This window comes from Ursus maritimus, unplaced genomic scaffold, assembly GCF_017311325.1.
Source record: "Ursus maritimus isolate PB19 unplaced genomic scaffold, ASM1731132v1 scaffold_3, whole genome shotgun sequence".
Lineage (NCBI taxonomy): Eukaryota > Metazoa > Chordata > Mammalia > Carnivora > Ursidae > Ursus > Ursus maritimus.
This window is the reverse complement of record NW_024425563.1, coordinates 94,029,425-94,046,804: the sequence shown is the minus strand read 5'-3', so window position 1 is coordinate 94,046,804 and position 17,380 is coordinate 94,029,425. Positions and strand designations below refer to the sequence as shown.

At 60.8% G+C, this 17,380-nt stretch overlaps 2 protein-coding genes across 8 annotated transcripts in view; one reads left to right on the top strand and one right to left on the bottom strand.

The window, feature by feature from the left end:
* CAMK2B (calcium/calmodulin dependent protein kinase II beta) overlaps positions 1 to 4,500 on the top strand; it is an 82,577-nt gene extending 78,077 nt beyond the window's left edge. For all 7 annotated transcript variants that reach the window (XM_040644463.1, XM_040644461.1, XM_040644459.1 and 4 more), the window contains 4 exons: positions 3,442 to 3,517; positions 3,639 to 3,733; positions 3,892 to 4,126; positions 4,280 to 4,500. In XM_040644463.1, coding sequence (XP_040500397.1) covers positions 3,442 to 3,517; positions 3,639 to 3,733; positions 3,892 to 4,124 — 404 coding nt within the window. In that variant the 3' untranslated portion in view covers positions 4,125 to 4,126; positions 4,280 to 4,500. The remainder of the gene's footprint in view (positions 1 to 3,441; positions 3,518 to 3,638; positions 3,734 to 3,891; positions 4,127 to 4,279) is intronic.
* Positions 4,501 to 9,172: 4,672 nt separating this feature from the next.
* YKT6 (YKT6 v-SNARE homolog) overlaps positions 9,173 to 17,380 on the bottom strand; it is an 8,564-nt gene continuing 356 nt past the window's right edge. Inside the window, exons 2-7 of the mRNA XM_040644457.1 lie at positions 15,110 to 15,192; positions 13,278 to 13,378; positions 12,308 to 12,412; positions 11,973 to 12,038; positions 10,065 to 10,166; positions 9,173 to 9,477 (exon numbers count right to left, since the gene is read on the bottom strand). Of these exons, the coding sequence (XP_040500391.1) occupies positions 9,442 to 9,477; positions 10,065 to 10,166; positions 11,973 to 12,038; positions 12,308 to 12,412; positions 13,278 to 13,378; positions 15,110 to 15,192 (493 nt within the window). The 3' untranslated portion in view covers positions 9,173 to 9,441. The remainder of the gene's footprint in view (positions 9,478 to 10,064; positions 10,167 to 11,972; positions 12,039 to 12,307; positions 12,413 to 13,277; positions 13,379 to 15,109; positions 15,193 to 17,380) is intronic.

Here is a 17,380-nt window from a genome sequence, read left to right as displayed (position 1 = left end):
TGGTGAGGGAGAGGGGGCCGGGCTGGGGCAGGAGCACAGCGGAGCCTGGGGGAGGGGTCGGCAGCCTCCGTGTCCCCATCTCCCCGGCCACTCATGGCCCCGGTTTCACAGATGCGGAAGTGGAGGCTGGGGTACGTGGAGAGGTGCCCCCAGGGGGGCCTCCCACCACAGGACCGCCCCCCCAGGGTTTCGAGCTGCCCTTGGAGTCTATGTATTAGGCCAAGTTGGGGGCTCTGAGGACAGGGCATGCTGTCAGCGCTGAGTACCCCACACTGACCCTGGGGGTCTGGCTTGAACTAAACTATGGAGGTGGGGGCCACAAAAAGGGGCCCTGAACAGCACTGAGGGGAGGCGCGAGGGGAGACCTGGAGCGGTAGGTATGGCAGGACTGGTGGGGGAGGGGTGAGCACTAGGGGGCCTGAGGCCCCCCAGGGAGCTGTGTCCTTGCTCCAGCCTGTGACCCCCCCAAGTCCCCAGCACCGCTGCGGCTTCGAGCACTGGGGGGTCTGCAGGTGAAGGACAGGGGTGGAGTCAGCCCCGAGAGGGGACTTGCACAGAGCTGTCCGGGTTGTGACCTGGCTCTCCAGACTTGTGGCTGTGGGTGTCAGAGCCACGGTGCCCCCATCTCCACCTCCGGGGCCAGGGTCCGCCTCGCCCAGCACTGAGGCACAGCCGGCGGGGGGCTGTCCCTGGGGTGGGTCAGGGTGATGTGCCCGCCAGCTGTCTTCATGTATAAATGGGGTCGGCGCCCATGGCCCAGGCTGTGTTCCCATAATCAGGGATTACACCCAATCCAGGCTGATCCTGCGTAGTGGCCCGCCTGGGGTGGCTGGGGGCTCCTGCTGCCCCTGCAGCTGCCAAGGGACACGAATTAGGGCCAGCCTGGGGTCCCTGGGGTCCCCCCAGACCCTCTGCCAGCAGCCTGGCCTCCCGGCCTGTTAGCTTGTCCCAAGAGAGGGAGTGTCGGGGCTCCGGTTCACCTCTGGGAGCCCCCCCACGCCGGACCGTTGCCCACACGCCTCAGCTCTGTCTGCGGAACTGCCTGGGGGGGCGGGGTCACAGCTCCTGGCTTCACCTCCCAGGGAGCCTCTCCCACAGTGCGCCCCTGGGGGAGGCAGGGCTGCCACTCAGGGCAGGGGTAGGTCTGGGCAGCAGCCCCACTGCCACCTCACCTGGTGTGACGCTGGTTCCCAAACCCCAGGCTCCGCGATGAGTGCTGTGACCCTGACTCCCTCCTGTTGACTTTATACTCTCATTTTGTATTACAAGTGGCTTAAAAACACTGCACGCAACTTCACTAAGCGGAAGATCAGGTTGACTTACCACAGTACGGGACGTGAGACAGAGGACGTGTCGGTCCGTTCCGGTCGCAGGGCTATTGGCTGAGGGCTTCCGTGGGGTGCTGGTGTGAAGAAGGGGGGGCCAGTGTCGGGTGTCGGACACACGGGCGCTACTCACCCTCACACAGGCGGGTGGGGGGCCTGGCTTGGGGATGGCTGGGGAAAAGCTGGGCTGCCGTGGTGACAGGGACCTGGGAGGGCAGATGAGCATCCCCGAAGCAGAAATGCTCAGGCAGAGGGCAGAGAGGTGGGCAGGCTGCCGGGAGACCACGCACCGGTGACGCAGAGGGACCCAGAACATCCAACGTTGTCCTGCCCTGGGCCCCAAGACTGAGAACGGAGAACAGCGGGTGCAGGGACAGAGCTCTGCAGCTGGATACGGATGGAGTGGGGGTCTGCAGGTGGGGTCACGAGCCTGCAGCCCACTGTGCTGGAGGCCAGCTTCCAGGGCCGACCAGACAGCTGGGGCCCGGGCTTGCACAGACAGCCCAGAGCCCAAACCCTGGCACAGTCCAGACACAGAGTTCGGTGAGAAATAGAAATGGGACCTTTGCACGAGCGCAGCTGGGGGCAGAGGGAGGGTTTTCCAAGATAGGAGAAACTCGCTGGTCAGTGCACACACGATCTCCACATGCAAACACACCCCTGCCCTCCCCCATGACACCAGCACACGCGTGCACCCAAGCCCTCGGGTGTCGCGGAGCTCACTGTCCAGATCCTTGTGGCACACAAGGCCCGCCTGGGCTCCCGTGCAGCACGCGGCACCCACCTTTCAGGTGGGCATCTGCGGGGGGGAGGGGGGCACGCAGACAGCCGAGGATGCCGGCAGCGGCGGGGAGGAGGCACAGGCAGCCCTGTGCCAGGGCTGTGGGCAAATGCTTCAAAATGCGGAGTGCACCCTTTGGAGACCCTGCCACTGTGCTCTGGGACTCAAGCCCACACATCAGCTCACGCATGTGCTGTTCCCAGTGGCACTGGTGGCTGGAGTGCGGACAAGATGGCCAGCTGCAGGGGAGCCACTAGGGAGCCAGGGGGGCTGCTGAGCCTGTGGGGAGGAGCCCCTGGGATCCTGCCTTCCCTGCACTGGCTGGGGTGAGGCTTACCGTCAGCGCGCTGTGGCTGGGAGATCACTGGGATCCGTGAGGGCGCACACCTGATGTGTGTGTGCACTCGGGGTGTATACATCTGCGTGGAAGCGGTGAAGCACCCACCTGAGGACAGCCCTTCCCTGGGGAGGCGGAGTGAAGCACGAGATTTAGGGGAATACGGGCATTCACTACGCTATCTGTAAGGGTTTATTGTCTATAAAAAAGTCTCAGCAGCCATGCAAGTGATCCAGGGTTGAATCCTCAGGGTGTGGGGCTGTTATTCTCTGAAATAAGTCGTGATTAAAGAGACAATGGGGACCGTAGGCCAGCACCCTGGGGCCAGGCCTGTCCCGGTACAGAGGCCAAGTGGGCAGGAGCCCAGAGCCCTGGGACGGAGGGTGCAAGGTGGGTTGGTGACACCGGGGGCCTGGCACCCGGGCCCAGGCTCACACAGGTGGAGACTGGAGCAGGTGGGAGGCTAGCTGGCTGGCTGTGGGCTTCCGGGGAGAGACCCACAGACTCCGTGTCCCCCTCCTCGGGCCCCCCGGGCCCTACTCCCTGGCTTCCCAGTCTACACCCTCCAGACCCGGTCCCCTCCCTGCCTCACAGCTGGCCCTTACTAGATGTTCCTAAAGAGGTGTTGGATTCAGGAAGGGCTTGCGAGCCTAGTCCAGCTGGGCAAGAGCCAGGAGGGCCGGTCCCAGGGGGCATGGCCGGAGGGACTGGGGGCCACACAGGGTGGGTCACGCCGGGCTTTGCTTCCCCTTTCTGCATTCTCCGGACACGGTGTTTCTATCACACGGAGACCTTCTATGTAAGACACATAGGACCTGGTGGACTTGGAAGTGTGGTGGCTGTGGGTGACCTTGGAGGGAGCCATGTGAGCTGGACCTATTGCGTGCGGGTTCCTCCTGGGGAGGAGAGGTGGGTGGGGGCTGGGGATGCTCTGTCCTAGGCCCTCCGCAGGGCCGCTTGGGGTGGTCCTCGGTCACTGGGCGGCTGTGTCCCCGCAGCGCGGAAGCAGGAGGTCATCAAGATCACGGAGCAGCTCATCGAGGCCGTCAACAATGGGGACTTCGAGGCCTATGCGTGAGCCGGGCATCTGGGCTGGGTCCTGGGAGGTCTGGGGTGGGCTGTGGGGGCTTCTCTGCGGTGAAGGGAGGGGTGGGCCGTGGCAGGGGCCTCTCCTCACCTGGGTCTGCCCCCCCAGGAAAATCTGTGACCCAGGCCTGACCTCGTTCGAGCCTGAAGCTCTGGGCAATTTGGTCGAAGGGATGGACTTCCACAGATTCTACTTCGAGAACCGTGAGTGAGGGGCCCGGGCAGGGCGCAGGCTGTGCGCCCCCGATAGCAGCACAGGGCTCTCTGACCTCCAGGCGGCCTCCCTGCCCCTCCCCCTCCCCGTGCTCTCCCAAGGTTCCTCAGGGCGCCCCGTAAGCCCCCGCCTCTGCCCCTGCCCGCAGTGCTCGCCAAGAACAGCAAGCCCATCCACACGACCATCCTGAACCCGCACGTGCACGTCATCGGGGAGGACGCAGCGTGCATCGCCTACATCCGCCTGACGCAGTACATCGACGGGCAGGGCCGGCCCCGCACCAGCCAGTCCGAGGAGACGCGCGTGTGGCACCGCCGCGATGGCAAGTGGCAGAACGTGCATTTCCACTGCTCGGGCGCGCCCGTGGCCCCGCTGCAGTGAAGGTGGGTGCTGGCGCAGACCCTTCCCCTGTGCGGGGGGCGTCGGAGCAGAGCTGCCCCTGACTATAGGCAGGCAGCATCCCATCCCCGCCTTCCCCCTCCTCCTGGGGCCCTGGCAGAGGGCAGAGAGCTGACCCTCGCCCTCATCCCTTGCAGAGCTGCGGCTGGCTTCGCGGGACAGACTCGGTGTTTGGAGCCCGGCCGCCCTCCCGCGGCCTGCCTGTCGCATGTTTGTGTCTGCCTCGTTCCTCCCCTGGTGCCTGTGTCTGCAGAAAACCAAGACCGGATGTGATTTCTTTTTAACAACAAGATGACAACCACCACAAAAAAAAATTGATGTTGGATGAAACAGGAGAAAAAAACAAAGGAAAAAGCTGTAAAAATCACTGGCATTTGTGGGGCTTCGAACCGACGGGCACTCCCCACCCACGCTCCATGTGTCTGTCCGCTCCTGGCCCCTTGGGGACCAGTGGGGCAGTGACCTTGTCCACAGGGGCCGGGCCGAGGAACGGTGTTTGTTAGGTGGCGCTCCCCCCCCAGGCGTCTGCATCCCCCCGCCGTGCATGGCTGCCATCAGGAGTGTCGGCCACCTGGGGCCAGGGGGACCTGAGCACGGCTGTTCCCCTCCCTTCCTCTCATGCCCCCAGCATGGATGAGCAGTGCAGAGGCCGGGCCGGCCCCCGGGGGCCCGATGAGCCATCTGAGAAGCCCCTGTGGGCCCAGGGCTCCCTCTCTTGTTCCTCCAGGGCCAGGGAGGTGCAGACCTCACGCCTGGCAGGAGACTGGCTGAGAGGATACCGTTGGCGACAGCCCCGTTGGGAGGGGAACCCTTGGACCGGCCTCCCTCCTGTTCAGGGTGCCTCCCCTTCTGCCCACCTCCCCCCTTACGGGGCCGGTACGGCCACAGAGGGGCTCTGGTCTTGGTCAAGATGCAGGAAGGGGAGAGGGGTCAGAAGGCGGGTGAGTGGTGCCCCGGGCTCCCAGGCCGGGGTGGGTATGGCAGGTGTTTGCAGATAGTGCTTTTGAAGTCTAGGCCTGGAGCAGAGGGAGGGAGGGCTGCCCTGGGCCTGAGGGGCAGGGCACCGTGGGCCCCCTGCCAGGCCTCTCCAGGCTGCAGTCTGTGACAGGGGCCCGGGATAAGGAGAAGACGGGCTGGGCCCATCGTGAGGTCCCCTGCGTGCTGGTGGGCCCCGTGGTGAGGCTCGGGGATGGGCCCCGTGGTCAGATGGCAGCAGAGAGCGCCAGGGCAGCTGGCCAGGTGGGTTGGTCAGGGGCTGTGATCACAGAGGTGCGGGACCCTGCCGCCCCAACACCTGCCCCTTAATTCACATTTTCAACAAGGATTTTCTTTATCTTCCCCCACAAATCAAGCCAAGGGAGGGGCACAGAGTGGGGAACGGGACACAGGATGCTGGTCTCCACGGGGACTGTCCATCAGCAGACACTCAGAATGGACACTCACCTGCCCGTCCACGGCTGTGCTCAGGACAGCTGTCCCCACCCATGGACACAGGGTAAACATCCGCCAGGCTCCCTGGGCCACGGGCAGCGGCAGGGCTCACCGTGGACAGCGTGTGTGGCCCGGCCACCCTCACCTCTGGGGGCCTCCTCCCCTCCTCCCCTCACCTCTTATCTCCACGGAGCTGCCTGTCTGGGATAATTTGGGGATTTTTTTCTGGGGGATAGTTCTTTTGCATGACCCCTCTCGAGCAGGCCACACCTGCTCCTCTAGCTAGATGTCGGAGGTGTGGCCACTCTGCGGAGGGCCGGCTGCACGCAGTGCTGGCCGGCCCCCGCCCCCCTTCTCTCTTTTTGCTGAGTTCCATTGTCTTTTCTTTCTGAGCCTTGTAAGTGTAAAAAATCATTATTTTGTTCTGTCTCGGGAAACTGCAAATAAAAGAAAAACAGGACAAACGGCTTCACGTGCAGCTGGGGGCTTTATGCCAGGGCCCCACCAAGCCCCAGCCCCCAGGCCAGCCAATGCCCCACTGCACGGGCCCCTCTGCCGCCACGGGCCACCGCTGCACCCGATGCCCCTCCCCGCCCCACCTCTATCAGCCCTGGATGCTGGAACCCGAGCCTGCTGTGAGCCCTGACACCCCCCTCTTCCGTGGCCTCTCAGGAGGAGGCCAGAGGGCGGTTCTGTGTGGGAAGAGCCTGGGACCCAGCCCCGAACGTCTCTCCGTGCATCCATTCCACGTGTGTGTGGCTGGGTTGTGTGGACAGACAGCACACAGGCCAGCACACTCGTCACACAGCCATGTCCAGCACAGGAAGGAAGTGGCTGCTGGGAGGCAGAGACGGTGTGGCCAAGGACAGTGGGGACTGGCAGGGGTTCCCCCAGGAGGACCAAACTACAGGGGCCCAGAGCAGAGATCAGGGGGATGGAGGGGAGTGAGGGCCTTCCTTCTTTCCCCTTCCCTGGGACTGCCCCGCCCCCGCTGTCATCCATGCCCCGGCCTGTCCCTCAGCAGCTGCCCACTGCACCGCTGCAGCATGGGGACACTAAGCCACCTAGGGCCTCCCTCCGAATGCTGGCTGCCCTTGGCCTGTGCCAGCTGACTTAGCACTGAGTTCATGGCTGCAGGACAGCGTGGCCCCAGAGCTGTCTGGATGCGCGGCATCATGACCACAGGGCTGTCTGGCTGAAGGACATCTGACCGCGTGGCCACGTGCCCTAGGGCCCAGCCAGGCCCCACGCAGCCCTGCTGGAACCCAGGTGCCCCCTCGTATGAAGATGGACGGCCTCCCCTTCACACTGGCTCCCCAGGCCCTGCCAATGCTTGTCTGTACCTCATGCCTCCTGCTTTCCTGGGACAGAAATGTGGGCCTCAAAGCAATCCCAGATACCAAACACTCCCAACTCATGTGTGCAAGTGACCTCTGGTAAGAGGGGTGCCCCAGGGGTCACTAGGAGTCCTTGACTGCGGCTTCCTGGTGCCTGGCAGGTGCTCTCAGGAGGGAGGGCTGTGCCAAGGAGCACACAGAGGATCTGAGAGTGGGGCGCAGAGAATCTAGGGCACAGCCCTCGAGCAAGCGGAGTGGGTCCCGGCACAGTATCTAGGGCTCCACTCACCTATCAGCTGTAATCCGAGCGGCTTTCCAGGCCAGGCCTCCCCACACGCACTCAGCACGGCCCGCCCCACCCCACCCCGCCCCGGAGGATTGGGCTGGATGGGGAACTAGGGGCTGGGCCTATGAAACAGCCCTTGGTTTGTCACTGTTAACAGCGCACCTGCTTTGAGCGAAGCTCCCTGGGTCTCAGAAGACCCCATATTCCAGCAGGTCCTGGGGGCAGAAAAAGCTGGTGCCCTTGGTCCAGCCAGAAATCCCAAGGCTGCTTCTCATTTCCAGGGGCACAAATAAGGCTGAAAGCAAGGCCCGGGGCCAGCAATGAAACAGGCAGAGAAGTCTTCAGACCCTCTGATATCAGCCAGCGAACTCATTCCCTAAACTGGGACCAGACTGGAGACTCCTCGCCCTGCACACATCCGGAAGGCAGCGGATGCCCCCACATGCCCGCAGGGCTGACCCCCTCAGCTCCTGAGTTTCCATCCATGTGGCCCAGGCTGCTGTAGCTGTGGCTGCAGCTGCATGGTATGGCCAGGCAGCTGCCACCTCCCCTGGACACGCGCTGCCCCAGGATGCCCTGTACCCCGCAGGTGCACACAGGGAGGGGCCCCTGAGGCTCAAACAAAGCAGAGGACTATTTTGGAATTTCAAAAGACAACTTTATCCAGATAAGAACCTTTCAAATAGAACAGAGATGTTAGGCGGCAGTTATTAAAATACACTCTTTGCCAAATGCTTCCACATGAGACGACGACAGGAGCTGGGGAAACGCTGGCTTGGGCATGAACCAGCCCCACCCTCCTCACGGCCCTCGCCCCAGATCTGCACCTCCACCCCCAGCTCCTCCCCAGCCACCTCCAAAGTTGGAGGAGTCAGGCACCGCTGTCCTTCCTAAGGGGAGGTCACAGCCCCCTGGGCACCAGTGAGCAGGCTGGGTCTGTGCATTCCAGGGGGTCCCTCGGGCAGGCCATTTTAGGGGCAGGCCAACTCCTTTGATCAGCACAGTGCCCAGTGCAGAAGGACAACTGGCATATAAAATTGTTGGGCTGGGGGTCCTCAGAAGCCATGTAGGTGCCACCTTCTGGTCCAAGCAAGGGAAGTCAGGGCCTGGCACTTTGTGCCAGGGCAGTGGGACTCCCTGGGTAGGGCAAGAACCAGCATGCTCAGGGAAGGACCCCAGAGAACGGGACCCTGTCTGATACCACCCCAGCGGGGGCTTCTGTGGGGACCAGGTCCCAAGGGTGCATCATGAGCTCACGACCTCAGGAAGCACTGCAGGACGCGGGGAGGCAGTCTAGAACACGGCAGTGGGTCCTGAGGGAGTGGGCAGGGCTCAGGGCTGGGGCTCGTGCCGCCGGGGATGCTCTCAGCAGTGCTCCTGCAGGGGTCAGGCCACATGTGGGGCACTGGGAGTCCTCAGGAGGGCTGGTACCTGGTCTTGATGGTCAGGAACGGTGGCCACAGCAAAGGCCACTTGCTAAGGCACACAGGCCCCAGGTGGCCGCTAAGACAGTCTGGTTGCCAGAGAGGCAGGTAAACCCGGGTTGAGAGACAGCACACGCTGCTGTGACCTGGGCGGGCAAAACTAAGCTGTAAGTCAGGGCAAAGACCCCTGCCCCACACGCTGCGGGCATCTGTGTGACTTGTGGGTGGGCAGTGCCCTCAGCAAGCAGTCAGTCTGGCATGAGGACAAAGGGACCACTGCATCCGTGCAGCCCAGCTCCTCCCAGCGCCGGCCTTGGCCTGCTCACCCCCAGCCCTCGTGCCCGCCTGCAGATCCGAGCCCCCACTCTGCCCCCTCAGCCCTGCAATCAGGGCTCACCCTGACTTTACTGAGTTTCAATACAGTCAGCGCACAAACACAACCCTAAGGCGGACCGAGGACCAACAAGGCTGGCTCCAACCTCCCCGGGGGCCTCGCACAAGTCGGGGGCCCACGGGTTTCCCAAGGGTTAGAGACGAGCCCTTCAGTGTCTGTGTGAGTCACTCAGAGTTTATGGTTTCATCTGGCCCAAGAATACACCTTTGGGGGCCTCAAACGAGCTTTTCAAAAATCCCCAGACATGTAAATTTGAATGTTCCCCAGCCCCAGGCCCTTCCACAACCCCTCAGTTCCTGCCAGGAGCTCCCAAGTGAAAATGTGTCCCCACGCGGGTCTCTCCACGGTGGCTCTGCTTCTCCAGGGGCTGCGGGTCTGATGTGAATGGCCGGGCCATCTCGGCACAGGGGGCCTCCACGGGCCGCCGTCACATGATAGCGCAGCACGAGTTCTGTTTCCGGGCCTGGACACAAACACACCGGGGCTGGAGAGGCAGAGGCGGCCAGCAACCCCCCCCAAGGCACAGAGGCTGCAGAGTGGGCTAGGGGGACTGGGATCACCCCCAGGTGGACCGAGCATCTGACTCTGTGCCAGCCTGTGTCCCCCGGCGCCACCCGACCCCGTGTGCAAGGAGAATGTCTTTAGAGAATGGGGCGGTTCCCCTCTCCCCTCAGGTTCACAGATCCCGAACCCCACTGCTGTCTCCCTCCCAGACTCACAGGAAAGCACAGGGGCGTGCAGAGCCCTGCTGTGGTCCACGCCAGTGAACCACTTCTGTCGAAGGGAAACAGAGGCGCAAGGGCCGCTCTGGGAAGACTGGAGGCCTCACCACTCAGCAAGCAGCAGGAATGTGCAAAGCCCCGGGTGAGGGGAGAGCAGCCGGAGCGGGGGAGTTGGGGGGGCAGGCCTCTGCCCATGTCGGCTCCCCTGGTGCCTGAGTGACCCTGCACTACTGTTAGGCCTGGGCCACCCCGTCTGCTCTCCCCACACGTCACTGAACATCCTAGGAACTAATGCAGTGGCGAGAGCCCGCAGGACGACAGCACTCACTGTCTTATAGAAGGCTTTGGACTGTGTTCCCAGCACTTCGGATTTGGACACCAGGTCGTCTAGCTTCTCCCCTCGCTCCAGCAGAGACTCCATGGTGTTGTGCTGGACACAGAAACAAGCAAACACTCTACTGTTCACGAAGCAAGTGGACACGAGCCCCTCCTGCGGTTCCGCCACAGAAAGTGCTTCTCCTTGGGCTCCTCTCCCCACATGAGCGCTGGGAGCGTCCCAGGTGAGCAGGACCCAGTGCCCATCCTGGGGGACCCCCAGCACAGGCTCAGACCGCTGCGCTCTAGGAGGGGTCGCTTACATCCACGTTTACACACGCGTACTCCTACTGGACAGATCGGCCCCCGCTTCCCTAAGGGGCTGTGTGCCAACGTCGGCCCTTACGGAGGGCCTGCACCCTGACGGCTGTCGCTGGAGCAGCCGCGAGGCCCTCATGGGCTTCACTGAAGCAAGGAGCACAAGCCTAGGCACGTGAACATGAACTGGCTCAGGAGGAGGAACGAGTAAAAAGGTCCTTTCCCTCTACACAGAGCTCGACAACCCAGGTGGCTGGCACAAGGAGTGAACCAGACGAAGAGACACACGGGAAGGAAGGCAGTGCAACCCGCAAGCCCATTTCTGCAGGCACGTGGGGCCGGCTCCGCAGCTGCACCTGCTGTCCAAGCTCAGAGAGCAGGACCGGCGGACGTCCCGTGGCTCTGTGCAGCCCAGGGGCGCCCACAGCCGCGGTGCAGTGAGAACACACGGAGAAGCCCATGAAGAGACGGAGACACCTGAGGACTCTCACACCTCACTTTCGATCCAAAGCCCCAAACCACGTCATTCACAGCATGATGTCTGCAGCCCCCCAGTGGTTTCTGCAGAATGCAGCTTCCTGGGTCTGGCCCAGGCCGGCGTCCGACCCCAGGGGACGGGGACGCGCATGAAGCCCAAGGCGGAGCCAGCAGGGTTTTTCTGGGCACCTTTGCTGGGCTTTAGATCTACTCACTTAAGGTTCATTAGCCGCTGGACACTGGTGTCCCATGTCTGCCACGTACTGGGAGCAGGGTAGGTAAGGACAAGCTCCCGGTCCCGAGGGCTTACATGCCCTTCAGGGAGACCAGCCCTGCGCGTGGGGCACTTACACGGGCGCTGGGCAGGAAAGGGAGAGGCCACGAAGTGGTGGGGCGGTGCCAGGGAGCGTGCACTTGACCCCAGAGCTTTCCTGAGAGCTACTGAGGGACGGTAAGCGGAAGACCCACAGGGCGATGGCTACTGTCCGGACACACTGGTGGCAGGTGGGAAGCCAGGCACCAGTGACAAGGCAGAGGACACAGGACCAAACTCGAGGCGAGAACAGACAAAGCGAGTGCCAAATAGAGCTCCAAGTTAGAGAGAGAAAGGGGGAAGGAGGAACAGACAGAGGAGGAGGGAGAGAGACAGAGACAGAGAAGGAAGGGGAGAGAAAAGCTGAAGCAGCAGCTACAGACCAGGAGAGCGTTCAGGTGAGACGTGGGCTTCCTGCTCTCCTGACCGGGCCTGAGGACCCCAGGTCTGTGTTTAGTGAGCACGGGCGGCTTCTCCTGCCCCCACAGCTCACACCCTGCGAGGGAGGCACCTGCTGGGCTTGGGAGGCAAACCGCGGGGGGCAGCAGTACACGGAAGCAGAGCCGCAGAACGGAGACCGTTGCAGCGGGGAGGGATCAGGGCCACACCAGGTCTCAGGTGGGGCCATCGTGCAACAAGAGTATTGAACCCAGACGGGTGCAGGCAACACAGACTCAGGGTCACCTGGGCGGTCTGGCTTTGGGGCCTCGGACGCTTGGAGAGAGGTGGGCAACCACCCTTCCAACAAAGCATTTGCATGAGGGCACCCCTCCCCCCCAGCTCCAGGATGCACTCGCCCCTGCCTCCGCTTACCAGAATGATTTTGGTCTCGTCCAGCTCAGCCTGTACTTTAGTCATGGGGTCAGCTTCTCTGGGGTTCTAGGGAAGAGCCAAAAACAACATCAGAATTAGAGTGACCCCCTGGAAACAAAGCTCAAACCAAGAGAGCCGGACACAGTTTGCCAAGTTCACAAACCATAGGCTGCACAAACGCACGGCAGAGAAGGGAAAGCCTGAATGGAGCTCCGGTTCCAGGTCCCCATGAGGGTCCCTGCGTGTTCCACGGGGACGCCGACACCAAGGCTGCCAGGAAATTGCCCACAGCCATGACCTGCAAGGCTGCTCTTGGAGGCTTCTGTCCACCCTACCTGGTACCGACTCAGGTGGCCGTCTAGGGCCGCGTAGTGAATGCTAGCAGGGGATCCGACTGGCCACTGTATCCTGTCCACTTGCTTGGAGAAATCGTCTAGTACCTGCAGGACAGAGGAGCCCATCAGCACCCGCAGCTGCAGGACCTGAACGGGGAGCCCAAGAGGCTGTCAGGCCGGGAGGAGGAGAACAGCTCACAGCCAGGGACAAACCTAGGCTCAAGTTTCTAAGATTTCTGGCAATTAAAAACGAAGGGTACCCAAACTAACACAAATCTCATCTGGAGAAAGATAAAAATATCAGAATTTTAAACTACAGATTTCCCCTTCTATCAGGTTATACAATTCTAAGAAAAAAGGTATCTAGCCTCTCATTTTCCAAAACAGTTCTTCAAAAAGGGAGCTAGATCCTTTGGATTGAAGGAACCAGCAGATCTCACGTGCCTGTGAACGTATCAGTGCTCAGGGAGGCCAGAGGCCGGCGTCCCCGAGAGGTTTCTGACGAGCACTGTGGCGCTAAGTCCCATAGTGGTGCTGGACGCACAGGGGGGAAAGGAGCGGCCTGGGGTGCAGGGATGGCCTGACCGAGGTGGGTGGCCACAGGGCAGAGCACGGAGTCGGCCGTGGCTTGGAGGAACCACAGCCCCCACCAGGGAAGGCAAAGTCAGGAAGAGTGGCCAGAGCGGTGGCCAGGGCTGAAGTGCAGCCACAGCTGACCTCAGGCCCCGTCCCAGGAGGAGGCTGTGATGCTGCTGTAGACAAGGGTCGAGGTGGCACCAGCGCCGTGAGCCCAGATACAGGCAGGATGAGGCGCAGATGAGGGGGAAGGGATGCCCGACCGTCTCTTGGTTTAGAACAAGAAGAAAAACTAAAAATGGGTTGATTTTGGACACACGACTCCATCCCTTCTACCTTGGACACTGTCCACACTTGCCCATCCAAGGCCAGCCTGGCCACACTGCAAACTCACCTTCTCCAGCAAGGAAAAGGCCACCCGGGACGGATACTCGCTGTCAGCGATGACCACTCCCGCGAGACTGTCATTTCGCACGTAGACGTGGCACAGATATTCTAGGGAGAGGTTAGACACACGGAGAGTGACATGAGGGCTTTGGACATCTTCACCCTGATCATGAGAGCGTCACAATGCTGAGCCCTTGCCTGGTGGCTCAGTGAGACTCACACAGGACAGCACCGGAGGGAGGCTGCCACCAGCATGGCCCAACACCTGCTTAGGACAAGTAAATGCCCAGAGGCCCAGCGCGCAAAGCCACGCTCTAAAGGAGCCACCAGGGGTGCAGGAAACAGCCCAGGGGACGCAGTCCCAGATGCATTTCCCAGGCACACCCTGGAGCCCCAGCTCTAGCTTGGCCGTGTCTCCGGGAGCCACACTCTCTGACGCTCTGCCCTGCTCCCGAGCTGGAGACCCTGGACAAGACCAGCAGCCTCCAACTGCTTAAAAATCCCTACGAGAGCGGCCCTGCGTCAGGTCCCTTCATCAGGAAATGACCTCTCCGGGCATCAGGTTTCCTGCTGTGGTGGGCTGGAGGGGTGAGGGAGGGAGAGGAGAGGGAAGAAGAGAGGAGGGTCCATCTACAAAAAATGTGGCCCTGCTGGCCATGCTCTCCAGTACTACTGTGCAAAATCATCAACTTATCCAAAGGTTCAGTCGGTACAAGGGCTTCTGCAAAATAGTCATCATTCGTGATATCAATTTTTGTCAATTCCAAAAAGCTTTAGACAGGACACAGCTAACTATGCCCCCAGGGAAAAGGGAACGTGAGGATTACAGTGGACAAGTAAGAACCTTCTCGTCCCAACAACGCTCACCCAGAACAGCCTGATGCCAACCACGGAGGAACAAAGAGGAGGGGGAGAGACCATGAGCTCCTGAAGTCAGATGAGGGCAGTGCTAAATAACAGCAGGGCCGAGGAGGACAGGATTGCCACCGATGCTCCCCAGGCTCTGTCTACGTCCCCCAAGTAAGCAAGGTGTAAACGTGCTGTCGAAGTGCATGTGCTCCCCACCGCGGAGAAGCTGGGTCAGTGCCGGAGGACACGGCTCTCAGCGATCCGCTGGGGAGGCTGACCCGGCCGGAGCGAGACTGACCACACACCAGTGTTCACCGTCCAAGCTCACCTCTGGGGTGTGGGCAGCACAGGGAGGCCGCAAAAGGCACACACAGGGAACCCCCCCCCCCATCCCTGGGGTGAAATGGACATTGGCATCACTGACACACAGCCTCTGGGGCCACGGCCCTGGTCTCTGCCCGGTGAGCTTCCCGTGATCTGTCTGGGTGACACAGCTGTCCTTCCCAAGTTGTCTGTGTCACACAGGCTTCTCAAAGAAAAGCCTCAAGATTCTTACAGGAAATCTGAATTATGAAGAAGTGAACATAAAGGCCAAGAGAAAACGAGTTTTCGGATTCCTGGTCAAAAACTTAAGGAGCACAGGATGCAGTCTTACTGCAACCGTTGGGAATCCTTGTCTGCAATGTGTCCAATGTGGGAGGAAAGACAAGAATTCAGGAAGGCCACTCGCTGCTCCGCAAGAGCTAGACCCCGATCTGCAGCAAGTCTAAGCTCTGGGGTAGAAACTGAATCAGACAGCTCAGATGCCAGCGGTGCGCGCAGAACCGTGTGTAAACAGAGCAAAGAGCAAGGAAGAGAGAACCGGGCAGCAGGGGAGCGCGGTCCTGGGAGCCTCGGCGCGGGGCAGTGCCTGTGCGGGGAGCTCCGGGCTACCCGGGGCGGGGCGGGACGGATGGTGCGGCACACGCACGAGGCAGCGGGTCCTCTTACCTTGCTCTTTGACGGAAGCTCTGCTGCCTTTCGCCGAGCGCTCCACAATCAGCTGACTTGTGAAGGTCATGAATTCCTGAACGCTAAGAAACATAACACATATTACCTCTTCCTGTCACCTTGTCCCCAGAACCAGGGGAGGTGACCTTAGAGTGTAGACACCAAGGGGCCGCGGCTTCTGGGTCTCATTCCTTTCCCTCCCAACCTTAGTCCCTCCAGACCTCAGTGACTAACGAGAGATGCTGTTTTGTCACAAAGCCTCACAGCCATTCAAGCCACACCTGTTTGCTACCTCGTTCACCAGGACAACCCGCTTCCAGCCTTGTGGGCATTTTCTACCACTGTAGTCAGGGCAGGATTTGGGACACGGGGAGAAGCAGAAGCCAGCGTGTGCACAACCAGCTATGGCCGCTGCGCACGCCACACGCTGCGCTGTGACACACGTCAGCCGTGAACGCGGGCCACAGCATGGAACATGGCCTCAGGCCTGCTGGCTCACCCTGGCATCCCATCCAGGGCACTCTGGAAGCCAACCGCTCAGCCAAGGAGGAAGAGGAAGTGACTTGTACACAGGCCGAGAGGGAAGAGGACACTCATGGGCCAACAGAGAGATGAACCAGAATGGAAGAGTCACAGGTGACAACAGCTCGGCTCATGAGACTCTCTGGCAGCCCTGCTGACTCCAGAGTGAAAACCTCCAGCCGTGGAGTGCATGTCCTGGGCTGGGAGCCGTGTGACCTCCAAACCCATTACTTACTGCCCCGTGCCTCACCCACAAAATCTAGGTTCGCTGTGAGGAGAGTACAACACATAGCACAATACCTGGTGCCCAGCATTACTTCGAGAGAGTGAGGTGATCAAAATCACCCCATCAAGAAAAACTCTCCAAGTAAGAAAGTACTGGCAGTAAAACCAAGCAGAGACAGAGCTCGCAGCGGGACTGTGTCCAGATACAGGGAGTCTGCATTCAGGGGCGAGAAAAGCTGGGGACCCATCTGAAGGTTTTATAGCTCGGGGTCTGGTAGCCACGAGGCAGCAAGAATGGAGGTGAGAGGCCTGGACTACATGCTGCTTTAAGAGGTGCCAGTGGGGGCGTGCCCAGAGTACGGAGCGTGTCAATCATCACAAACTGGCAGGGGTACCCCAAAGCAGGGAGCAAAGGTCTCACACTGAAACGTCGAGCACCTTCGGTATACGCAGGCAGCAAAGAAGAAAAACAGCCAAGTTGGCACGAAATGTTCCATCATAGAACAGCAGCGACACAGAACAGAGAGCAGAGACCATGGTAAAGAAAGCCAAGCATCAAGAAGATACTTCCCCAAGGACCCGGACCCAAAAGAAGCCAAAACGTTTCCACAAAACAACAGAAACGGTTTTAGATCCTCCCATAGAAAGCTGTGCTCAGAAACTACTGCCCGGAAGCAGCGAGGACAGAGCCAGATGGCAGCGTCCACTGGACTCAGAAACGGGAGGGTCCTTCTCTGGCAGTGCCTGAGTCACCCCACCCCTCCCACCAATGGGCTGAAGCGTCTGTGGCATTCCTCACACACACCTTCTTGCAATTACGATGTCCAGAAATACTTAAGACGCTTGTAAGCCCTACACGTCCCATGCTTCCTTCCACATCTTCAGCACACACCCTTCTGTACCATCAGAGCTCAATCAAAAAAAGCATAAAATGGGGGTTTGAGTCCTGGCTGGCTGTGGTATAATTTCTTGTCGCCTCACGACTTCATACATAAAACGGAACATAACAGTATCTCTCCTACTGAATTGTTGGAAATACCCCATCAGATAATATAATCTGGCTCTCAAGGTGGGGCCCCTAAGCCGCCTGGGTTCGCATCACTGGGAGGAAGGCGTCGGTTTAAAATACGTTCTCCTGGCCTCCACCTACTAGCTGACCACGTCTGCGCGTGAACCCGGGTAATCTGCACTTCTTCAAAGTCCCCTTGTGATTTTATTAGGACGAGAATGTGGAAAACACTGAGCATAAAAACAATGTTCCAAAATAGCATAAGCCTTTCTCCAGCGAGAGGAGGAGGATTCCTCACAGATCGAGTCCACACACCGAGCAAGAGGCCATCGCAGCGCTCCAGTGAGGGAGGGCGAGCCCCCCCGCCCACCCGATCCCAACCCCGGGCCTCACTCCGGCCTCCCCCGACCCCACGGCCCCGTCCCCCCGCCCCGCGGGCCTCCCCCGACCCCACGGCCCCGCCCCCCACCCCGCGGGCCTCCTCCGAGCCCCAGGGCCACCCCCGACCCCCGGGC